Source organism: Macrotis lagotis, chromosome 7, assembly GCF_037893015.1.
Source record: "Macrotis lagotis isolate mMagLag1 chromosome 7, bilby.v1.9.chrom.fasta, whole genome shotgun sequence".
Taxonomy (NCBI): domain Eukaryota; kingdom Metazoa; phylum Chordata; class Mammalia; order Peramelemorphia; family Peramelidae; genus Macrotis; species Macrotis lagotis.
The window spans coordinates 47,297,931-47,324,224 of NC_133664.1; the positions used below are offsets into that span (position 1 = coordinate 47,297,931).

Below are 26,294 nucleotides of genomic sequence, written 5' to 3' on the forward strand. Positions count from 1 at the left end.
TGATTCCGTTTTCTATCTCTCTGTTTTCAGTGTAATGAAGAGGCTGAATCATATGGTTTCCAAGTTTCCTTCCACCTCCAAGTCTATGATCCTAAATCACAAAGATTCCTTCCACTCTCCTTCCTTCTGGAGTCCCTTAGGTGATGTCATTTCTAGAGGAGTTCTGGAAGAGTGAGTCTTTGGATATATCTTAATTACACTTCAATTCATGCATTCATCTCCAGGAGCAGCATTCATTAAATGTTCTCCCTGCAGGTTAATATTAATTTCACTCACCATGTTCATTAGCCGGTGAGAAAAGCAGGTGGGAGAATTGGCAACATCAGTGATGGTGGCTCCCTGGGCAGACCTCCACAACAGGAGCTAACTGCATGCAGGAAGCCATCGGTTTAGGGGAGACCCTTCCAAGTCAAGAAATACAAGTCTTACAATACACTTAGTATTTCGGAGGTGGTCCTCCCACCAGGCAACCTCTGCTTGTTTAATTGAGGTCACCTTGCTTAGAACTGAAAAAGAAACAAACCCACCATCCACTTAGCCAACATCTGTTGAATGAGTTCACCTGAGAGTTTCTCTCTGTCATTAAAAAAATGGATGCACTTAATGCTGTTTGTGTAACCTGTCGGAGAAGTAAACCTTCCTTGGCAGGTAATTAAATCTCAGTTTCCATTACAGATTTAATTTGCTTCAGCCCTGCTGTCAGGGTGTGAAGGTACAGACCTGTCAACTGTGCCCATGTCGATCAAGGTACCTTGGCCAAATGACAACCCTGTATATTATCTGTGACAGGGATGCCTGAGGTCTATTGATGTGAATGAGGAGTCAGGGCAGAGCCTGAGCCTGGGTGAGGAACCCCCTGAGTGACCTTGAGATACTCACTGAGTGGCCCCTGAACTCGGCTGATTGATGGCTGACTAAGATCCAAGCTGTTGCTAGGCTACAGGCTCAACGGATAGAGCCATCATTATTCTTTTTTATCACAAAAAAACCTTGACTCGTTCCAAGGTCAAAACCAAATGCCGGGTTAGATTCCTCACTCTTGCCCATAACTTAACTGTGTCACCAAGGACGAGTCGCCTCTGAGTTTTAGTTTTTTCATTTGGAAAATGGGTATGATAATCATTCCACTGCCTCATTTTATAGCTGATAGGATCAAAGATTATAGATCCAGAACTGGACCATATCTCAGAGATCACCTGGTCCAAGCCCCTCATTTTACAAATAGGGAAACAGAGGTCCACAGAGGTAGAGTGACTGACCAAATGATTACAATGTAGTAAAAATAAACACTACAGTCAGGATTTGAACTCAGACCTTCAAATATTGTTATACTGACATTTATGTAGTATTTTAAAATTTGCACTGTCATTGTACTCTTGGCTATCTGGCTTTAGAACACATACAGACTAACTTCAGTTAGTCTTGATTGACATGTTAGCTTAATTTAATATTTTATTATTTTAAATAACTATCTATTTTGAATTTTCACATGAATATGTGGCTCAGACTTTAAATATTGCCTTGCTTCTTATTACAGTTTGTCCTTTATGCAAAACATGACTAGCTTTACATAAAAAATCTCTCTAAAGCCTTCCCATTTTACTGATAAGGAAACTGAGAATCTAAGAGATTTAGTGACTTGCCCTTGGTCAGACAGCTAGTAAGTTCTAGAGACTGGATTTGAAACCAGAACTTCCCAACCTCGAGTCTAGTGTTGGTAGCATAGTGGATGGATTGCTGATCTTGGAGTTTGAATTCTGTCCCAGATATGAATAAGCTGGGTAACCCTGGGCAAGTCATCAAATTACAATGTGCCCCAGTTTCCCTTATTTGTTAACTGGATATAATAATTGCACCTACCTTCCCAGGGTTGTAGAAAGGAGCAAATGGGTTCATATTTATAAAGCACTTTGCAAACCTGAATGGGCTATATAAATGCCAGCTATTATGTGATTATTACCCACTATATCACTTTATCAAGTTCACAGAGGCTGGTTTTTTTTATTTGCCTACCTTATCCTCAAAAGACCATAGCTATTTCTCTAGACATTGTATCACTTGCCTAGATGATTAAAACATGAAATACTCCTGATCCTGGGATCAGGAAGCACCTATCCATCCCTCTCCTCAGGCCCACACCAGACCAAACATGGTGGTTCCTATTATGTTATGATAATATTTATTTTGTACCTTTCACCAGAGCAAAGCAAAAAGATAATAGTCATCAGTTATCCCCTTAGATGACAGATTAATCATTTTACTGATGATCATAGATAAATGTCATGTCATTTTAAAACTGAAGAAACTGAGACCTAGATAGAAGTGATTTGTCTAAGATCAATAGGTAGCAAGGGAGGCATTAGGATTTGAAACCAGGTCTTCTGATTCCAGAATTAACATTCTTTCCATTGTACCACATTTCCTCCCTTCCTTGTGGCTATCTCATGTCCTTTTCCTTGATGCCAATTATGGTAATAGAACCCTTGCAGAGAAGGGGGTCAACATACTTGGTCAGAGTCTTCCATTACAGGATAAAGAACTGAGTCTCTGTTGGGTTCCTCTATTAGGGAGCCTATAAATGGTTTTCCTTTACCTAGATTGTAGTTTCATTTCAGTTAAATTGGAGGTAATCTTTGTTGATAATGAAATCGGACCTAATGTATATATAAATTAGGTCTATTTTGTGATCTATCCTCCCTCCCTCCCCTCCCTCCCTCTCTCCTCTCCTTCCCTGCCTCCCTTCCTTTTTTCCTTCCATCCATCCTTCCTTCTTCCTTCTTCTTCCCTCCCTTCCTTCTTTCCTCCCTCCCTCCCTCCCTCCCTCCCTCCCTTCCTTCCTTCCTTCCTTCCTTCCTTCCTTCCTTCCTTCCTTCCTTCCTTCCTTCCTTCCTTCCTTCCCCCTGCTCTTTTCCTTTCCCTTCTTTCTCCCTCTACATCTTCCTTTCTCTCCCTGTGAATTCATTGGGCCTTTTTAGGGAGTACCTGATGACTCTCTCTTTTCTGATATAGTCCAGGCTCACTCAACTAGTCACTAAGTGCTCTCAGGGAAGCAAAGGGATAAAGTGAATTGCTCACAACCCCCCAGTCTGTATGGGTCAGAAGCCAGGTTTTCCCAACCCTCTCTCCATTGTGCTTCTCTTATAGTCTCCTTTGACAATTAATTTTGAGTGCCAACAAGAAGAGCCCCCACCAGCAGCCACCAGGCAGAACCAAATGCAGAGGAGTCCAGATTGAAAGGGAAGCAGCTCCAGCTCTCTGACAGGTATGGGGCAGATCTCTGGGATTTTAGGTTCTTTAGGTGAATACAGCTCATTGGACACTTCAAAGCTTCCTGGCATATCCAGAGCTGCTCACTGGGATTCCAGCACCCCAAGCATCTTTCACCTGAACTGAAACTGTAAAGGGATCATAGCTGTGGGAATGACAGGACTTTTAAATATCAATTGTGGGGGGCTGTGTTGCAGAGATGGGGTGAGCCTCCTGTGGAATGGGCATGACGGGGACGTAAGGCCTTCTACCCAAACACCAGGTGTAAACAAGAGAATGAGAAGATTTGGGGAGCAGGGTAGCCCAAAGTCTGATTTACAAGGGGTAGGGGAAGGAGCATCCCCTCAATATCATCATAAATTCTCACCTCCATAAGGCTGTACTCCCTTCTGGCATTTCTTCCCTATATACAACTGGGAAAAGTCCTTGGAAGGCATCTGCTTGGCCCAAGCCCAACCTGTTTTTCCTCTCACTGCCAGATATAATACCTGCTAGCATTTACATAATGCTTTAAGGTTTACAAGGTGTTTTACATGTATTATCTCCATTTGATCTTCACAAGAACTCTGTGAGATAGGTATTCTTATTATTAGATATGGAAACTGAGCCTCAAAGAGACTAAATGGCCAATCATATGGTTAGTAAGTATGTGAGGGGTGTGTGTGTGTGTGTGTGTGTGTGTGTGTGTGTGTATGCATGTGTGTGTGTTTGTGTGTGTGTATGTGTGTGTGTGTAGGAAAGAGGGGATGGAGAGGAAAGGAGAAAAGTGAAAGAGTCAGACCTATTTTCCATTCTGAACCATTTTAGCATGGCTAGCACCTTATTAGCAATAATTATTTTGTGGTTGTTTGTCCTTCATTTTTATGTATGTGTGTGTCCTTTGTTCTGGAAGAAGACCATGACATCATGGAGATGATATCATGATATGCATTAGTTACCATTATATGAACTGGATTTGAGTGGAGGGTGGGGCTGTGCTAAATCACCTGCCTCACTTTTTTCTCCAGAGTCGTCTGGGTTGAACGACCAGATATGAATCAGGACAAATGGAGATAGCCCTGGAGGCAGGGCAATCACGGTTAAATGACGTGTCCAAGTCACACAGTTTGTAGTAATAGTCAAGTGTCTAAGACCCTCCTGACTCCATAGCTAGTGGTCTAACCGCTGTGCAACCAAAGGAAGCTATTTTTCTGGCTCTTTCCTCCCTTTCATAGTTAACCCCCTAAAAAAAAAGTTGTCCACACTCATTGCCTCCACCTTCCCTCCTCTCTCCAGTATTCTCTGTGCAATGTACTCTGTAACCCTTACCACTCCACTTGAAATGACTCACTCCACCATCACCAAGTAGAAGCTCGAGACCTTTCCTTGGGCCTCCTGCTCTAGAAAGCCTGCTTCACAGGTAAGAAAATTGATTTCCTTAAAAACCTTTCCCTTTCTCCCTCCTCTCATCTTTTGGCATTCCTTGATAACACAGCATTTCTGGTCACTCATTCCAACAGGGCATCCATTTTCCTTCCTGTTCCCCAGCTCCTTGTTCCCCATGGCTACTTCCATAATCTCCTTCTATCATCATTACTTAGTCATCTCTCTTCCTTTCAGGTTCATTCAGTCCATATCAACGACTCAATCAAGATTCTGGTAGCTGTCATCTACTGTCCTTCAGGATATTTCCCTTCCTTCTTCAATGAATTTCAAGGCTGCTCAGTCTTTCTCTTTTGCCCAATCTTGCTCTCATTCTATGGGAATACAACTTTTTCAATTCCTCAAATAGCTCATTTCTTTTGACCTTCTCTTCATCCCTAAACTACATAGGAATATAGACATAGTCGGACCTTTGATCTGGGCACCACCTCTGAGTAGTCCACATCCATGTTCATGAATCCTGAAATTCCTTTATGTCATTCCTTTATAACACCCAACCCTGTTCTTCATCCTCATTGTGACCTCCAGTCCTTTCACACTTTCACACTTCTTTCTGAGATTATCCTGCCAGACTACACTCTCCTTCCTTTCTTATCTCAACTCTATGCTGTCTTCTTCTCTAGGCTCTCTTACCCTTTTATCCCAATGCCCATCCTTCATAATAATCACCAGCCCTGGATTATTCCCACCATCCTTGAAGTTAGAAAAAATTATGCAACTTCCTCCAGTAGAATGTAAACCCTTTGAGGACAAGAGCTGTTTCATTTTTCATGTTTCCTTAAAAACCTTTCCCTTTCTCCCTCCTCTCATCTTCTGGCATTCCTTTTACGCCATCCCTTCCAACAGTGCATCCATTTCCATTCCTGTTCCCCAACTCATGGTAGGAGAGTTAAACTACTCCTTGCTCCCCATGGCTACTTCTATAATCTCCCTTTATCAACATGCATGTGGATGCATGTTGTATCCACATCTCTTGTAGTGCTGTGCACACTGTAGGGATTTAAATGCTCATTGCATTAGATTGGACTGGAAGTACTGAGAAAGCCATAGACATTAGCCCTTTCTCCCCACTTCAGGACCACGTCCTCATGTTTCTGTCTCTCATCCCACCACCACAATGCAAAAAACATCTTCTTTTCTTCTTGCCCTGGATGCCAAAAATACTTAATTATGGTTCTGCTAGAAATTAATTTTAGTCCTAAAAGATAGGCCTTCCATTTTGAGATGCTGTGTTCAATAAGTCTAGCAGTGGCAGCTAGGTGATGCAGTGGATAGAGCACCAGACCTGAAGTCAGCAGGACCTGAATTCAAATCCTCAGATACTTAATACTTACTTAACTGTGTGACCTTGGACAAGTCACTTAACCCCCTTGCCTTTCCAAAAACCCCAGAAGTCTGGTAAAGTTCCTATCCCTATAAAACTTTTTCTTTAAAGTTCACCATTAGGTTGAAAGAGTTGGGGGATCCTGGTGAGTTCCTGGCTTCAGCCAAGCCTCGAGAGCCGACTTGGATCCTGCCTGTGTACATTTTCAACAGCTTCAGCACTAACCTTCATCTTTGACACAAAGGGCATCATATTTGTTGCCGGGAATCAGCTCACTTTCAATTTTCACGTCCACAGCTTTCATACTCTGCTGCTCCCCATTCATCTTGCCGCACACCGTCGTCCTAAAATAGAGGAACAAGACAAAGGAAAACTTCAAGTGGAACTGGAGAAAAGCAGAGCAATTACTAGTGCTTGTGGGTCACAGTGGTCATCAAACATTAAACACTGGCACACCAGCTTTCAGTTGAGAAGGGATATCTCCCATAAAGAGCTTTGACTAAATGTAGTGGAGTGGAAAAACCCATTCCGGGGGAAAAAATAAAGACAGGAAAGATAAAGGGGACAATTCTGGAGCCTCTTCTCGATTAATTCAAGGCTCAGAGAATAATTTATATTGGGCTGGGTTTTTTTTTACACTAGCTAAACTATGAAGGTGGAAAATTATTTCTGTATTTGTTAGAGAAGAACGTTGCTTGTACCACAATCCCTCAAAGCCATTGGGTCTCTGCTTATTAACTATAAAAATCTTTCCATCCTGATCCAGGCTGTTTTCCAGGACTGCTGGGATGTGTCTTTATTCAACTAAAAATCCAGAATTTATTTTTAATAAGAAATCATGAAGGGGAAAAAAGGAAGATGCTGGAGTCTCCAGAAAATAAATCCCAAAGGCAGCAGGGAGAGGATTAGGGGAGAATTTAGTCAATGCTACCAAAAAACTGGGTCCTTCTACCCGGTTTGGTAGGGCATGTGAAGAAGCACTTTACAAATAGAAATTCACATCTATTGAGAATGTAAGAATGGAACTTGAGGTCTTCAGAGGAAAATGTTGATCTGGAAGAAGGGCAACTTGAGAGGCAATTTGAAGATGGAAGATGTGACTAGGGCTGCTTCTGGTCTTTTAGTCATAGACTCATTAAAAATATATTGAGTGCCTGTCACATACTGTGGGGGATACCAAGAAAATTAGCAGTCCTACTCTTTTTATTTATTTATTTTTGCAAGGCAATGGGATTAAGTGACGTGTCCAAGGTCACACAGCTAAGTAAATATTAAGTATCTGAGACTGGATTTGAACTCAGGTTCTCCCGATTCCAGGGTTGGTACTCTATCCACTGTGCCACCTAGCTGCCCCATTACAGTCCTATTCTTGAAAAGTATTCCATACAAGCAAGAATGCAAAGCATGAATATGTCTAAGAATAAAAAATTACTGCCAATTCAATGGAATTAGATGTACTAATGGCTAATCAGAGAAACTTCCATTGAGGAAGAAGATTTTGAGTTGGACTCTAATACAAGATGGGCAGGATTTGGATATAAGGTTGGGAAGCACTCCAGAGAGGATTTCCTGAGTAAAGTAAAACAAATTTGCACAATGTTTGGAGAATAAATAATAAACCAGCCTAGCTACATCAGAGGATGCCCATAGGGGATTAAGAAGAAGAGGAAAGGCAGGTTGTGGAGAGTTTTGAGTGCCAGGTTTAAGATAATAAATCTAGAACTGAAAGAGACCTCAGAAATCATCTGATTTTACACTTGAGGAAACTGAGATCCAAGAAGATTAAGTGATTCACTCAAGGATTTGAACCCATGTCCTTTGACTCTTAAACCAGTACTCTCACCAATGAACCACCGGTTTTTATCTTATATGTAATAAGGCCATTTGACATCATGGTGATAGAATCATCCTTGTAGGCAGAAAGATTTCACTCGGTTTTATTTAGACCATGAGCTGAATACTATCATACTCAGAAGGATGGAAGAAATAACGTAGAGTATTCTGAATATTTGAAATGAAAAATCCCTTTGAATTGGCTTGGTTGGGAGGTTAGCCACAAAACAATAACATAATTCTCCTCGCAAATACTGCTCAGAGAGAAAAAAACATTTCAGATCAAGGAAAATGACCAAATGCAATCCTACTTTAAGAATGTGCTTCCAAACAATAATTCTTTATTATTAAAGATTTTATTTATTTTGAGTTTTACAATTTTCTCCCTAATCTTACTTCCCTCCCCTACCCCCACAGAAAGTAATTTGTCAGTCTTTACATTGTTTCCATGTTGTACACCAAACAATAATTCTTTATGATTATAATACCATAGTATACTTTACTATTATAGAACAGAACTTGATGTTGGGAAAATTCTCCCCTGACCCTATCCAAAGAGGGTTCAGCTGCTACAGTAACAAAAACAATTTTTCCTAGAAAGCCTTGCGGAGACCTGGACTCTGGGGTGTTTTCTCTACCCAGCCTTAGCGTGAACACTTATGTAGGTGTTCACTAGGAAGTAATCAGATGCTGATTCAGCTCCCTGATCCGGACCCTCTGCCAAAGGCAATATTGTCCAACCAAAAGCAAGCTGGTCAAATTGTAATTCTAACACGTTCATTAACAAGGACAACATGGAATGACACCCTTTCATTGCTAATCATCCAGCCAGATCTTGAGCCAAGACATGAGGACTCACTCTGGATGCCAAACTTACAGTAACTCCATGGGCAAACTTCCAGAAGATGATGCCTAGAATTGCTGTGCAATCATTTTTCAGTCATGTCTGACTCTTGGTGATTCCGTTTGGGGTTTTCCTGGCAAAGATGCTGGAGTAGTTTGCCATTTCCTTCAATAGCTCATTTTATAGATGAGGAAACTGAGGCAAACAGGGTTTAGTGGTTTGCCCAGGGTCATACTCCTAGAAAGTGTCTTTGATCAGATTTCAACTCAAGAAAATGAGTCTTCCCGACTCCAGGTCCAACACTCTAACCACTGTGCCCATGGGTCCCCTGGAATGGGGTGAGTTGATTATAAGGTATCCTGATTTTTCTATAAGATTCCATTTTATTTATGCATTTCACATCATGTTTAGCACATCATATACATGAAGGAGGAAGGACATTTAAAGGTGATTGGCTCCAATCTTCCTTTCCAACCCTTCTGTTCCTCAAACTTAATTGCCATCTCACTTCCCCATGCATTTGCTCTTCCTATACTTGAAGCATAGTCAGAATTTTTTCCCCTTAAAAATAATAGTAGCTCACATTTGTGTAGGGAGTTGAGACTTGCATCCTTTATTTCAGTTGGCATCTCACACCTCTACAAGTGAAAGGTTGCTATTTTCCCTATTTTACAGATGAAGAAACTGAGAGAACAGAAACAGAAAAAGAGAAGAAATTTTACATAGGAAGAGTATTGCCCAGTCATAGAGATTAGTAAGTACCTGAGGCCAAATTTGAATCTAGGTCTTCCTTACTCAAAGGGGACTATCGACTAGTCCACTCTACTAGCATTCTCCTCTAAGGTCCAGCTCAAGGGCTACCTATCCTTTGTAGTCCAATCTGGACAATTGGAAGTGTAAAATTTTTCTTATAACATTTTTGTTTGGATTTATCCATGGTTCACATCACAACCTCAACGTACATTGTATTACTCCCCTCACCTCCACTGCCACCATGAAAAATGTTAATTCCCTGAGAAGAGGCACTGTATCATTTTATATTTTAGTAATCTATAGTACCAAACATTAATAAATGTTCATGGAATTGAACTAATTGACTTATTTTGATGCCTATGAAAAGGGGTATAAGAAGGGGTATACTGAAGACATTTTGGTTTATACTACTTTTACTATTTGCTAACTATTATCAGTTTAATGAATCCTTTATGTCAGTCAACAAACAGTTGTTATAAACTTACTACATTCTAGATGCTGCTGGAAAGGCAATTTCCAAACCAACCCAAAGACATTCCCCAATCTCTGATGCTCTTACAGATGATCATATTTTATAATTCCTCTTAGTCATTTAACTGGCCCACAAACATATATTGAGTCACTTATTCTCAAACTAAAAAGTAAATCTGGAAATAGTCTATTGCTTACCCATTCCATTCTGGACCTCATGCCAAAATAAAACAATAAAAATGTATCCTTTATGAAATGTTTTGCAAAATAGATTGTTTCATTGGCAGCCTCAACAATTCTACAAAGGAAGAAATGCCAGCTATTATTACTTCCATTTTGCAGCTGAGAAAACTGAGGCTAAGGAAGGTTTAAATGACTAGGACTCAAACCCAGGGCTTCTTTCTCCAAATTCGGGGTTCATTTTAGTATAGCACAGTCTGAACCTAAATGAAATTCTATGGTAGTTGGGGAATTAGAAAGATTTATGGAATAAACAATGTGCATAACTCAACCAATTTCATTCATTCATTTACAGAGGTTCTACTATGTTTAAAAGCAGGAGGTACTCTGGCAGATTACAAATTTTGAAGAAACGTGGCAAATTACTGTGATAATTACATCACAGGAATCAGAAAAAACAGTGAGACAAAGTGACTTGTGATGATTATCCAGAAGAGACAACAGGCCCTATTACCTAATCTAACCCTCTCATTTTACTGAGGAGGATAGTGAGGCTCTGATAAAATGTATTTCTGTTTAATAGAAGACTAAATTTATTTCTTTTCTTTAATTTTTATTTTTTTGCAAGACAATGGGATGAAGTGACTTGCCCAAAGTCACATAACTGAGAACATATTGAGTGACTGAGACCAGATTTGACTTCAGGTCCTCCTGCCCCCAGGGCCAGTGCTCTAACTGTTGCACCACCTTGTTGCCCTGGTAGGTTTATTTCTAAATTGGATTAAATGATTTGTCCTTGTAATTTGTCATGAAGGAACTAAGTGGTAGAAACAGGTTATCTGACTTCCAATCCATTGTTCTTTCCAAGAGACCACCACATTGACTCGTGGAAGATGGAAAGAATAGGAGTCTATGGATTAGAGATAATAAAGCCTGGAAGAGGCAATATTTGAGCTGGGGCAAGAAAAAGTTAGATTTGTGGACGGGAATGGAATGTAGAGGAGAAGGAAGAGTTTTCTAGGTAGGGTGATGATGATGATGTCTTTCACTCATGAAGAAAACCAAGAGGTGACACCATGACAAGTAAGTAAATTTGAGTGGGGGGGGGGTATACTAAGTCATCAGCCTCATTTTCTCCTCCAGAGCCATCTGGGTCTAGTGGCCAGATATGAATCAGGACGACTGAAGATGGCCCTGGATGTGACACAATCAAGGTTAAGTGACGTTCCCATGCAGCTTGCCAAGTGTCTGAGGCCAGATTTGAACTCCTGACTCTAGTACTGGTGCTCTGGCCACGGCACCACCTACCAGGCACAAAACTGGGAAGCAGGAAATGGAACTCGATGGCTCAGTGAAGTCAGAGACAAGCAGAATTGACCCAAGGAAAAAGACAATCCGCATTCTTCCTCCCACCCGCTGACTCTAATCTCCAACTCAGGCCCCACTTTGTAAAAGCATAAAAAGGAAATAAATAGAGCAAGGTGAATATTAAAGATTGTTAGCTACCAGGAAGAGGCTTAGTATGTTTTTTTGTCCTTGGATCCCATTGATCTTTGAGCATTAAATTAAATATCTGAGTCAACATGGGGAGTCAACATGGCAAAGTACAGACTGGAATTCAGCTGAACATTCCCAAATTTCCCTCCAAAAAACTTCACAATAACATCTTAAAATAAACGTTGAAGTGACAGAGTCAATGAAAGGGAGACCTTTTTTCTCAGCCTACATCTTAGGAGGTCCACAACAAGATCACCAGCAGTAGGTCTTGGAAGCAGACTACAGCAGGACCTCTCAGTCCATAGATGGTAAGGGAGTTGGGCAATGGTACCAGGTGTGACTAGCACTGATTGGGGAATTGTATTTCACATAAGCACTTCTGGGTCTCAGTTTCAGGATGAGGAGGAATGTTTCTCATTGGCCACAAGGGAGAAGAGGTCTGGTCACAGTTCCAGGTTCAAGAGGCATTCTAGTACATTCTGGCTGCAGGGAAGCAGAGAATTTTTTCCCCCTGATTAAAGACCAAAGTGCAGGTCTTGACAACAGGACCACACCTCTGTCAGGATAATACCACCTTGGAAGCTTGGAATGGAAATGGAAATGGAAAATGGAATTTGGAAAACTTGTAAATTCCCCTCTCCCCAAATTAGCTCTGAAAAAGTCTGAAACTTGGAATAACACCTCCCACCCCCAGGTGAATGGAGACTAATTTTACCATAATGTTCAAAGTCAAGGAACAGACTAGAAAAATAAGCAAACACCAAAAAAAGGACTTGACCATTAAAAGCAACTATGGTAGATGGAAAGATCAAGATATTAAACTTAGAAGAAAACAATGTAAAACATAGCTATAGAGAAAGCTTCAAAGAAAACTGGTAATTGGATCTAGGCCCAATCAGAATTCTTGGAAGAGTTAAAGGAAGATAAGAGTGGTAGAGGAAAAATTGGGGAATAAACACAAATGATGCAAGGAAATTCTGCAAAAAAAAAAAAAAGAACAGTTTGGTAAAAGAAGGACAGAAATACTGAAGAAAATATCACTTTAAAAACATACTTAGCCTAATAATAAAAAGACAAAAATTCACTGTAGCAAAGATACCTTAAAAAGCAGAATAATCTAAATGGAAAAGGAGGTAGAAAAATTCACTAAAGAAATCTTTAAAAAGTAATAGGGGGTGGCTAGGTGGCTCAGTGGATAAAGCACCAGCCCTGGAGTCAGGAGTACCTAGGTTCAAATCCGGCTTTAGACACTTAATAATTACCTAGCTGTGTGGCCTTGGGCAAGCCACTAACCCCATTTGCCTTGCAAAAACCTAAAAAAAAAAAGTAATAGAATTGGACAAATAGAAGCAAATGAATGCATGAACCCTTTAGAAACTATAAAATGAAGTCAAATGAATGAAAAATTAGGAAAATATTGTGAAATATCTCATGGGAAAAATAACTGACCTGGAAAATAAAACTAATCAAGAAGAGGTCATTTAAGAATTAGGGGACTAATTGAAAGCCATGATCAAGAAAGAAAACCTAGACATCATATTTCAAGTAATTTTAAAGGAAAATTACCCTGACATTTTAGATACAGTAGGTAAAATAGAAATAAAAAGATTTCATTGATCACCTCCTGAAAGGAATTTCAAAATAAAATTTCCCAGGAATATTAGAGCCAAATTTCAGAGCTCCTGGGTCAAGGGGAAAAATCCTTCCAACAGCCTGAAAAAAAAACCCCAATTCAAATATTATAGAACCATGGCAGGGATCACACAAGATTTAGCAGCTTCCACATTAAGGGAATGAAAGACTTGGAATATGATACAATAATCTCTTCCACATTGTAACTTTCCTCATCATGATTTGATTTTTTGCTGGTCAAATATAAGAAGTTAAATGTGAGTTTTGCGGGGGGGGGAAGTTTTGCAGAATCCATAGATTACACAGGAAAGTCAGCAGATGGCATAAAAAAGATTTAGAAACTCAGGGATGCAATATATATATATGTGTATATATATATATATATATGGTGCTGTAAAATATCAACTTATTTTTATCTTTTAATACCATAATAATTCAGACTTTTCTTGCACTGAGAGAGCCAAAAAATTTTACCACAATTTTCCAGATTGCAGGGCCACCACATCCCTAACCCTTGTGAAATGTAAGGGATAATTGTATTTCAGAGGGGCAAGGAACTAGAATTACAACTAAGAATAATCTATCCATTAAACTCTGTGTAATCCTTCAAGAGAAAGAATGGATTTTTAACGACATAGAAGACTTTTAAACATTCCTGATGAAAAGACCAGAACTGAAAAGAAAATGTGACATTTAAACAGAAGACTCAAAAGAAGCATTAAAATGTAAGCATGAAAAAGTAATCATAAGGGTCTCAATAGAGATAAACTGTTTACAAACTTTCATGGGAAGATGATGTATGTAACTCTTAGGGGATTTATCATTAATAGGGGAGTCAGAATTAGACAGAAGGCATGGATATGAATTGATTGTGTTGGGATGATCTCCAAACCAAGAATATAGGGGTCAGAAAAAGAAAATGCATTGGAACAAGGGGGAAGAGAAAGGCTGTTGTTGTCATTCAGTCATTTTAGTCATGTGCAACTTTTTGAGACCCTATTTGGTTTTTAGTTGGCAAAGATATTGGAGTATTTTTCCATTTCCTTCTGCATAAGGAAAATGAGACATGGAGACAAATGACTTGCCTAGGGTCACACAGTTAAGTGAAGCCAGATTTGAACTCATCTCCCTGACTCCAGACCCAGCACTTTAACCACTTATGTCACCTAACTATCTATAAGGGAGAGGTGAAATGGAGAAATTTTTCTCATATAAAAAGGTATATAAGGAAGAGATTTTATATTGGAGGAGAAAATAGAGGAGTGGTAGGCAAGGTTTGAACCTTACTCTCATCAGTATTGGTTCAAAAAGAAAAGAATATAATTAGATAGATGATAGATTGGTAGATAGATAGGTAGATAGATAGATAGATAGATAGATAGATAGATAGATAGATAGATAGATAGATTTATACACACACTCACTTGGTAATTGAACCCTATCTTACCCTCACAGGAGATAGGAGAGGAAAGAGGATAAGAGATATGGAGGATGAAAGGTAGGAAAGTGGATTGGGTGGGGGACAGATCAGAATCAAGATAAACTTTTGTGGAGGAACAAGATAAAGAGAGAGAAAAGAATAGAGGAAAACAGGATGTAGCTAGTTATAACTGTATTTAAATGAGATGAACTAATCCATAGAGAAGAAGCAGATTACAGAATGAATTGGAAACAAGAATCCAGCAAGAAGTTGAAAATAAGAGAAGCGTTTGGGACAGAAAGACACACAGAGTTCAAATGAAGAGTCTATGATGTTTCAGCTGAAGATAAAATGTCAGGGTAGGCAATCATGATTCCAGCCAAAGTAAAAGCAAAAATAGACCTAATTGAAAGAGATACTCAGTTTAACTACATTTTGCTGAAAATTACCATTGACAATAATCTAAAAATTTGTATAGCAAGTTTCTCTGATAAAGATCTTGTTTCTCAAATATATAGGGATCTGAGTCAAATTTATAAAAATAAGAGTTAATACCCAATTGAGGAATGGTCAAAGGAAATTAACAGATCATTTTCAGAAGAAGAAATCAAACCTATCTGTAGTCATATGAAAAAATGCTATAAATCACTATCGATTAGAGAAAAACAAAGTAAAACAACCCTAAGGTGCCACTTCACACCTATCAGAGGTGACAAATATTAGAGGATATGAGAGAAAATAGGTTCGTTAATGAATTGTTAGTGGGATAGTGAACTTGTCCAACCATTCTGGAAATCAAATTGAAACTATGTCCAAAGGATTATAAAAACTGTGTACGCCCTTTGTTTCAGCAATATTCTACTACATTTGTGCACCAAAGAGATAAAAAAAAAAAGGAAAAGGACCTATATGTACAAAAATATTTATAGCAACTCTTTTTGTGGGGGTAAAGATTTGGAAATTGAGGGGATACCCATCATCTAGGGAATGGCTAACAAGTTTTAGTACGCGATTGTGTTGGAGTTCTATTGTGCTATAGAAAATACAAGGGGATAGTTTCTGAAAAAAATGACAAACCTATATGAACTGATGCAAATGAAATGAGAACTAGTAGATCATTGTGTAGAATAAAAGAAATATTGTAATGATGATCAACTAGGAAAGACTTAATTACTCTGATCAATACAATGATCCAAGACATCTGCAAAGCACTAATGATAAAAAAAATACTATCCACCTTCAGAGAGAGAACTGATAAACTCTGAGTGCAAATTGAAGTGCATTTTTCTTAATTTACTTTTTTGGCCTTTTTTTTGGAGTAATATGGCTAATAAAAATGCTTTGTATGATTTTATGTATGTAATTCATGTCATATTGTTTGCCTTCTTAATGAATGAGGGTGGGTCGGAAAAGTAGAAGAAAAATCTGGAACTAAAAATTTTTTAAAAAGAATGTTAAGATAAATTTTTTTTCTTAAAAAAGAGCAAAAACCAAGCATAACTCTTAGGATGCTTGATCAATAGAGATATTGAATATAAAGTATTTTGCAAACCTTAAAGTTCAATAAGTGCTAAATATAATTATGTAAACATATCTATTATTAATCTAATCTCTCTTTCATTAAAAGAATGTTTGATAGGGAAAAAATACACAATGAAAAGTAACAAACATTCAATGCATCCATCTCATGTTAAATTTAAAATATCAAATTGCCAGGACAATTTTCATCAGACTTTTCCATGCATACCAAAAGCTGAATCAGGATTTAAATTATGCAATGAAGACAATTAGCAAAAATGGCTGCTTCAAGCAGACAAGTTGCAGGAAGCATTGGAGTATTTCCACCAATCCCAATTATGTCATATCACTAGTCTGTTCACTTTTTCAACTGGAAAAACATAATTTTGCTTGTACAACCTGTAATTCCTTGCTTTTTGGGGTGACTGAGACTGGCGAAATCACTAGGGCTTGGGAGTTCTAAGAACAGTGGATAAAGCTGATCAAGTGCCTTTACTAAGTCCAAAGTAAATATGGTTACCTCACAAAAGTGTGTGTTTTCGTGTGTGTGTGTTTCGTGTGTGTGTGTTTCGTGTGTGTGTGTGTGTGTGTGTGTGTGTGTGTGTGTGTGGCCACTAAGCTGCCAAAGAGGGGTCAACCAGTCCATCTCAGAAATGGAACACAGGTTAAAAGTTCCATATTGGGGCAGCTAGGTATCCCAGTGGATAGAGAATTAGCCCTGGAGCCAGGAGGACCTGAGTTCAAATTTGACCTCAGATACTTATACCTAATTGGGTGATCTTGGGTAAGTCACTCAACCCTGCTGCCTTGGCAAAAACAAAACAAAACAACAACAAAAAAACCCTGCTATGTTAATCAGAATTGGAACGAGTGGTTGTGAAACTTTTACCCTAAGTACAATAGAGAGCCAATGGAAAGGAAGGAAGGAAGAAGGAAAGAAAGACAGAAAGACAGAAATAATGGTAAGAAGAAAAGGAGGAGAGAGAGAGAGAGAGAGAGAGAGAGAGAGAGAGAGAGAGAGAGAGAGAACACAGACTATAGTTTTATAATTTACACAGAAATACAAGATTTACACACAGAAACACCAGATCTCTGAAAACATGTATGAGCATAATAACAGGCTAATTAAATTTTTATTAAGATGAATAGATTTGCAGAGGATTAGAACTTGTCTCCTCCATTAAAATATAAATGCCACTGAAGGTAGGGACTGTTTCATTCAATTCGTATCCCCAGCACCAAGCACTGTGCCACAAATGCTGGTTTAATGGATGTGTTCAAGATTATCTTCTTCTGTCTATAATTTCCTTGAAGGCAGGGAGGATAGTTTCTTTGTTTTGATATTGTCTTTCCCAACTACCCATCTTATTACTTTCAGGTGTTTCAAAACTATTTATTAAGTAAAAGAAAAATTAGTAAAGATCATCGTGACCTTGTGAGTTAGGCAGAAATGGTTTCCATATAAAATAAGGTGAAGATGAGGCATAGGTCATGCTTTGGGTAGCAAACCATAGAATTTAGAACTTAGAGATGATCACATTGACCCCCCTAAATTTTCAGGAAGTTGCTCCTGGGTTGCTCATACTTTGTGGTTCAAACTCTTCGTTCTAGCCTGAGGTTGATGAGTCCAATACAGATTGTAAGTCTTTTCTAAAGATATCTTTAGAGACATCTAATGGAGGCTTGGGGTCTTTGGCATTAAGAGGCTTGGTTGCCTTGCCCATGGTCTTATTTCCATCAGTCTGGCAGTTTCTCTTTTAGGAACCAGTAAATCTGTACTTATTTGAATAACTATCAGATGTCTGCAAGAGGATTCCTTCCAATGGAGGTGTCATAAGTTAAGTCTATAAACCAGTAGGATAAGGGATAGCTACTTAAAATTTCATTAGGGGTTTGTTTGTGGCTCACGTAGAACATAACACACATAATGTGTTAGCTCAAGTGGTCGGCTAGATGAAAAGTTTGTGGTTTAATATCGGGTAAAGGTAGTTTCCTGCTAACACAAGCAACATAGGAGTTCCTGCCCACTTGTGAAATCCAATCTCAGCAGGCACTTCTTACCAAGGCCATAATGGCTGTAATCAATTATAAGGCCCTCGGTGCAAACAGATTATTAAAGTTGACAACAAACTTGTAAAAGGGCCTTAATTAATTAACTTGCTAATGGCTTTTCCCTGTTTAGAGACATTAGCCTGGGTTCTTACTATATTCATTTCAACAGTGACGGTCTTTGCTCTTGTTCTTTCAGACCATGGAAGGAGAAGAGAGACCCATAATGAATAAAGGAGACCGGGAAAGGGGCTTGGTGCCTATTAGAGCAGGGAAGTGATTTCCTGGCAGAGGTCTGCCTGGAATTTACATTTATTTTCTTTGGTAACTTGCCCAAGAAGACATTTGCCTGGAGGGTACTATAAAAGATACTAAATAAATAAAATAAATAATATGTTGATTTCCCCCCCATCTACCTATTTTAATATAAAGAAAAAGACCTGCATACATATTACCTCACAGCAATAAATTTATATGTGAATACATATATATTTTAAATATCTATTATATACATATAATATATACATATATTACATATTTGGAAACTTTTATGGGCCCCCATTTTGTTTTAAGTTGGTAAATTGATCCATAAGTAGAATTTAATATGTTATCTATTATTATCTAATTATCTATTTAACAAACTGCTGTTTCCAAGGCAAAGAAAATTGGTCCAGCTGAAATAACAACACATTCTATGGGAAAAACAGAAGGCAGCATGGCCCAGGCAAGTCAAAGTCAAGCCACCATTTTAACCTCCATATTCCATTAGAGCTCAATGGAAAGAGCCTAAGAGGTTTGAGAATAGCATTGCTTCCAACCTGGAGTCTTCCGGATCATTCTGGAAAGGCAATCCCAATGAGATGCAGCCTGGGCTTGCTCCTAGAGGTACCACAGTAACAGCTACTATAGACCCAAAAATGTTTCAAGAATTGCCAAAAGTGGTTTGCCACTATTGTTACAGACCATCATTTTATTTTCATTAATAGATGATCTTAGTCGTCTGAGTCATTGTGGTCTTTAATTCTGAGTCATTTTCTACAACAATCCAGGATTTGATTTTCCTGATGTGGAAACTCCTAAAATCAAATGGATTATAGCTCTTCTGTACTTCAGATTGCCAGTGATTTTAGTGTAGGCACCCTGGGAGTGGAGGGATCAGTCTAGAATCCCAGGTCAATACCAAGGAGCACAATTCTTCAGCTTCAACCCAATTTCCATTCTACGACAAAACTATTGACACCCAAGCTGGCTATTCTAGCTTTCTTGGTTCTCAGGATGAGAAATTCTTTCAATTAGCAACTTTTGTGCAGCCTGGATGAACCAAAGCAATTTCCTATCATATCTGCTTTCCATCAATGAAAAAACTTCCTCACGGAGTCTGTCACCTGGATTGCTATTTCTCAATCCTCTCTTGTCTTTTGCACATCTCTGCCTTCCAATCATACCTTGGGCCACTCATTCAACTGGTTCACTAAAGTTTTGTAACTTGGTAAATTTCTGGTCCATCACAGCATTCTTGTACCCTAACTAGTTTCATTCACCAAAAATAAGACAGCTCTTAGCAACAGTTAGTCAACAAACAATTATTAAGAACTTACTGTATGAAAGATGCTATACTTAGTACTGAGATATAAAGGCAAAAGACAACTCTCAAAAATTTATATTCTAATGGGAAAGAGAGACACCATGAAAAACTATTATGTATGTACAAGGAAGCTCTCTCTCTCTCTCTCTCTCTCTCTCTCTCTCTATATATATATATATATATATATATATATATGATAAAGGGGCATAATTGATAGAGGTAAGGCACTAGAATTAAGGGAGGGAGATCAAGACAGATCTATGGTCTAAGACTCTTTTCAAGACTCAGTAATCAGGGACTGTCATTGGGGGATAACTGAGAAGGATCATTTATTTTCTTTTAGTTCATTATGCCCTACCCCAAATTTTGCTTTCAAAAAAGTCTCCAAATCAAGTATTAGTATGCTCACATCTATGTTTCCCAACCATGAGTAACTATGAGTAAAAAGAGTTTTTAAGCGCCCTTAAATGCTGCAAGTTCATAAATGCATATTGGTTAGGACAGTTTTTATTTCACACCATAGAATACAAAAGGCTCACAGGAGCACTTAAAACATTTAAAAAAAACCTATAAGGGATTCAAAACCTTTTCAGGATCTCATAGGCAGATGTAGAGAACACACCAAGTACTCACAGTAATTCCAACATTCCAATGAGTCTCATTTTCTCCCCAGACATCCTTTGGGGGTCCTGGACCCTTTTGAAAGTGAAATATACTCTGGGTTTTCTGAATAAGTCATTCTCTTTCAAACAGACCTACAACTGTTTGAATACCTCATTGTAAAAGCAGAGTTGCAAGGCCCTAAAATCTTGCTTCCCCCAGTTATGGGTGCACCTCATTGCCCACCACCCACAAAGACCATATGGGTGACCCTCATCTTTCTCCAAGAAGCTTGCATGTTTAGGAACTCTTTCCCTTTCTAGAAATCAGGTCCCCAAACTTTCAAACTTTGGGGTACACTCAGGGAAGCCCCTAAGATTTCCAGTGACCCCCAAATCTCCTTTCAATTCAAAGGGCTGATTCTGAGATCCTGCTACTTAAAGAAGACAAATCCTCCTGGCATACATAGGAGGTTCTACCCTCTCAAGGCTCATGGCTAGGCACTTGTTTGCTCCTACCATGAGCCTTTGTAGGAATTCTTGCAGGTTCATGGCAACTGCTATTGCTTGGGCTCAGAAACTCTGGTTTCAAGAACTTTCCTCTCAGGACCAAGTCAGGGCTACTACTGTCATATGCTTCTATGAAAATTTGGGTCTTTGGCTTCTGAGATTTCTGCTCAAGATGGTCATTAATGGTTCCCATGACAAGATGATTCCTTCCTCTCAGAACTAGCTATGCTCTATTCTGTTGTCTGAATTGCATAAAGATAAAACAAAGTTCCCCCAACCCCCAAACTCCCAATTGTTTTCTTTCATAGGCTACCAAAGTGGTATCTCCTCTTTCTATATTTTCACCAGTCAATCATCTTAGGGTCAGTCTCAGTCCTTGAATACCAACCAGGACAATAAAGAGTTGCCCTCTTGGGTTCTGCTAGGAGCACCAGCCCTGGAGTCAGGAGTACCTGAGTTCAAATCCGGCCTCAGACACTTAATAATTACCTAGCTGTGTGGCCTTGGACAAGTCACTTAACTCCATTGCCACACCAAAAAAAAGTGTTGTCCTCTTAACCAGGTGCCAATAGATGCTTCCATAGTCTATAGTACATATGGGGAGGGATAATACTAAAGTGGATCAAAAAGTGTGACCCAAGTCACACAAAAAAGTACCTGGATATCATCACAATACCAATCCTATTGGGGTCAATTCATCACAGAGATATTGATTTGTCACTGGTTATTTAAGAAGATAGGGAAAATTGGAATAGGGCCAATGCTTTTTCCATATGTTCTGTTATCATAATTCTGTTTTCTATTATCAGTTAATTGTTTTGCTACTTGCCAACTTTTCAGAATGAAAAAAAAGCAAACTTTATTGAAGTCAGAGTTTACTTTATACCTCCTTTCCCTTGATTTCCCACCTAGTCCCTCCATTCCAAGCTTCCTTAACTCGTCTCCTCCAAACCTCCTTTATTATTTTGACTCTGATCCAAGTAAATGTATATTTGGGTTTTTTATCAAGTTAGACAGATTATACTCCTAGTGAGAACAGCCTGCACTTATATTCTGCCTCAAACACTAGCTATGTGATCCTGGACTAATTGCCTAATCTCTCAACCTCAGTTTCCTCATTTAATATGTAATAATAATAGCACTGACCTAACAAGTTTGTGAGGATCAAATGATATAACAGCTAGATAAAGCTCTTTGAAACCATAAACTGATATCTAAGTGCTGGCTATTATTATCATGATTACTTAAGAGCTGTATGAGCATTGGAAAATCACTAAATTTCTCTGAAATTCAGTTTTTTCATCTGTAAAATGAGATAAATGAGTTTCTATATATAAGAAGTGTTTTGCATATCTATTTTTCTCTAGCAGAGTAGATCAGATACATACATAGTCTCATTCAGAGGTATCACTGTCAATCAATCAATAAACACAATGTGCCACACATGGGGGCGGGGACGAAAAAAAAAGACCTGTTTCCATCTTTTTTCCTCCTCTCCTCTCTTCCTGCCCTCCCCAAAAAACTGGACCATCCATCCTTTCTATTAGTTCACTCATTGAATGAAACAGGAAGTGATGACATCACCACTTTCTGGAGCTGAGCTTTCAGAGAAAGATAGGTTTCTCTGTTCAGTGAATTCCATCCTTCTCAAATATCCTCTCCATATCCCTACAACTCCCACCCTCATCTCCCAAACTGTCTTGATTACAAAAAATTCCTAGTGTGCCCTATGAAGTAAGGAGATAAAAAATGTAAGATTGAAGGATGTAGGGTCAGAAGGACCTTAGAGAACACAGATCATAATTATGGAAAACACAGGGTGGGTTTGGGGGAGAGATAAATGAGCACAACACTCTTAGAATTACATGTACCTTGCATTCTGAGTCATACAATCAAAAATTTAGAACCAGAAGGGAGCTCTGAGCTCATCTAGTACAATTATCTCATTTAAGAGAACTAGCTCAGATAGTCCAGGTCTTGTCTCTTAACTAAGGTGAAGATCCCAGAGACCTGGGATAACAATGAAGTCCCCTTTGAGGAAACTTTCTTCCTGCTCCCTCCCCCCCCCCCATCTCTAGTAGTCCAAAGGCAAGAGCCAGTCCATGTTCCTAGAAATTCTTCAGAAATTCTGTAGTACAGATAGATAGATAGATATAGATTAGATTAGATGTAGAGATATAGATATAGATATAGCTGTAGATGTATATACCTATATATATATATATATATATATATATATATATATGTATATATAGGTACCTAGTTAATGTCTTTAATTGAAGTGACTATTAAATTGCCTCAGAGAATAAAGAAGAAATTTAATTTACTGACGTTTCCTCAAAATGCAAATTAGACAGCCAGTCTACAGACTCACTCATCTAGTTGAAACCCCTCTGCTTGCCTGACAAATCCGCCCATGAGCTGCTGGCCTCTGATTACAGCATGGGAACACTTCCTTTCTATAATAGCCCAGGCTCCATGCTCATCTGGACTTAGTTACTCCACCATGTGAATGGGCCTCTATATTAGCGGGTGCCAAGACGATGCTCTATGTATATAACGAGATGTGAGTTGAGTATTTATGGTGTTCAACAAAACACTCTTTATTGGAAACAGTTTTCGGTCTGTGAACCCTTGGATCTCTTGGCTTAGGAAGACTTTACTTTTGACTGACAGCTTCTTGGCACCCTGATAACCCATCCTCAAGAAGACATCCGTTTCTGAGTTGCCCATCAAAGTTTGTGCTGTGTGTAAGGAATACACATGTCCTTAGGGAAGCAAAGGCCTATGGTCCTAAAAGTAAGTGGCCAAAGAGGCACTTATAAAGAAAAACCAGTGTGGCAAAGGAATTCATTTCTTGTAGGATCCTTCACTCTGGCACATAAATAATCATAGATAAGTTTATATTACTGAGGGAAAAGGGGATCCCTCTTAAAAGGAGATCGAGGGCAGAAAGGTATCTGTTTCCTACTAGATAGTAAATTGCTTTAGGGAAGGTATTGAATTTTAATTGCATTTTGCTCTGAAGGGTTTGGGGATCATAGTACCATGCAGTATAGAAGGTACTTAACAAATGAGCTGTTTGGTGTAGTGGAAAGAATCCGATCTTGGCTCTGCTACTGGTGAACCATAGTAGGCACATCCCTCTTCCTCTGGCTTTTCAAAGCCCTTGGAAGTCTGCTTAGGTTAGGTGGGAACCAACAAGCATTTATTCAGAGCCTTTTCTGGGTCAACTACTCGGGTTCAAGTCAACGAACAAACAAAAAAATGAATCCCTGATCTCAAGGAGCTTACTGTCTAAAGAGGGAGACCACAAGTCATAGTAAATTGAAGATCACCCAAGGGGAATATGGTAGCATTAATGAGGGTCCAAAATGAGGATCTTCTCCAGGAACAAAGTGGAATTTTAGGGGAAACTTGAAGGAAGCCAGCAAAGAGAGAGGAGAAGGACCAGAACAAAGGGCATGGGAGATAAATCAGTGAAAATGGATAGATGGAGAATCTTGTTAGGAGCTACAGAGGGTTTGTGGTCATTGGATCACAGAATATGTGAAAGAGAATGGGACATAAGGAGTCTGGAAAGGTGAGAAGGAGCCTGATTATAGAAGGATTTCTTTAAAAGCCAAACAAAGGCATATAATATTTGAAACAGGAGTTAATAGGCAGCCAGAGGAGCTTATGAAGTAGAGAGATATGATACAATCAGACTTGTGTTTTAGGGAGATCACTTTGGTAACTAAATGGGGAATGGTCTGCATTGGGGGAAAAAACTCAAGTATGTAGACCAGTCAGAAGGTTATTGCAATGATATATAGATGTGAGGTGATAAAGACCTGCACCAAAGTGTTTAGAGAAGAGAAGGGAAGGTATAGAAAAAAGTGATGAGAAGGTAGAATCAGTAGGAATTGGGAACATTGGCTAAGAGGAATGATAGTGAGCGATTGAGGATGGTACCATGGATGGTGATACCTTTGACTCAACCTAGCTTTCTAGTCTCATCATTCAACATTTCCCTTTCCACATTATACAATAATCCTGCCAAACTGACTTTCCTTTGTTCCTTAGCACTTCATCACCCATCTCACATGGCTTTGCCTTTGCCTTAGTGGTTTTCCATTCCTGGGAGGCAATGCTTCTTCACTTCTCTCTCAATGATTCCTCTTGTCCTTCGAACCATAGCTCAAGCACTATCATTTTACATGAAGCCTTTTCTGATATTCTCAGCTGCTAATCCCTTCCACCCTATTTTGTATTTTTTTTCTGCTTTCTCTGCTTGAGCAAACTGTTTATAACCAATATATATATATATATTCTATTCAGATTATTTAGACCAGATCTTTGTTTTTGTTGATCATGTACATACACACATACATACACACATGACAGGGTTTGTGGGAGGCACTATGAATACAGTCAAAAAAATGAAAGCATTCATGCCCTCAAGGGACTTACATCCTACAGGAGAAAGATAACGTGCCCCAAACTCAACATAATGTATCAGTTTGTTGATGTAGAAGGAGTTACTGCTTGCATTAAGAAGGAAGTCAGCCAAATTTACAAGTAGATAGATGAACAAATAAATGTATTATAAATTCAGGATAGTTTTCAGTCCCCAAATCCCCCAGTAACACCCCCCAGAGATGTTACTCTGCACAAGACTGCTCTGCTAATCCACAGGCATATTTACATTTGTCTGCCACCTTTCTGTGGCTAAGGATTGTGAATCCTGTGTGTAGCAGACACAAAAATGGTCTTGTTCCATTCCCTCTCATAGGAACACACCAAACAACTGTGGGGTGGAGCCAGGGCCTCTGGAGAAAAGATTTTATGGCTAGTCAGTTCATAGGAAATAGCCCAACTGTTAACCGAACTGCAGTGTTTGGATTTCTATTCCCTGTCCATTTATCCATCCATTCATCATTTGCTGAGCAGTCATCTAACGGTGGCTTTATTTCTCAAGAAAGTTCAAAGGGTTCTCTCACCACCTCCTTCTTTCCCTCTTCCTTCTCTGTCCATGTTTGCCTCCAATTCTTTCTAACTACTCTTTCTTGTTTCTCTCTTCCCTTATTGATCTCTCTTACCTTCTTTCTTAAACTATCTCTCCTGCCCTTCTCTTTCTCTGTCTCTCCCTATCTATTATTGCTTCCATCCTACCTGGTCCCCCTCCTCTCTCTCTCTCTCTCTCTCTCTCTCTCTCTCTCTCTCTCTCTGTCTCTCTGTCTCTCTGTCTCTCTGTCTCTCTGTCTCTCTCTCTCTCTGTCTGACTCTCTCTCTCTCTCTGTCTGTCTCTCTCTGTCTCTCTCTGTCTCTCCCTATCTTTCTATCATTGCTTCCATCCTACCTGGTCCCCCTCCTCTCTCTCTCTGTCTCTCTCTCTCTCTCTCTCTCTC

The 26,294-nt window shown here is 39.1% G+C and overlaps 1 protein-coding gene across 1 annotated transcript in view; it reads right to left on the minus strand.

The window, feature by feature from the left end:
- The window catches only part of SUSD5 (sushi domain containing 5), a 98,303-nt gene that overhangs the window by 42,997 nt on the left and 29,012 nt on the right, over positions 1 to 26,294 (minus strand). The window contains exon 3 of the mRNA XM_074195063.1: positions 6,239 to 6,357. Within this exon, the coding sequence (XP_074051164.1) occupies positions 6,239 to 6,357 (119 nt within the window). The remainder of the gene's footprint in view (positions 1 to 6,238; positions 6,358 to 26,294) is intronic.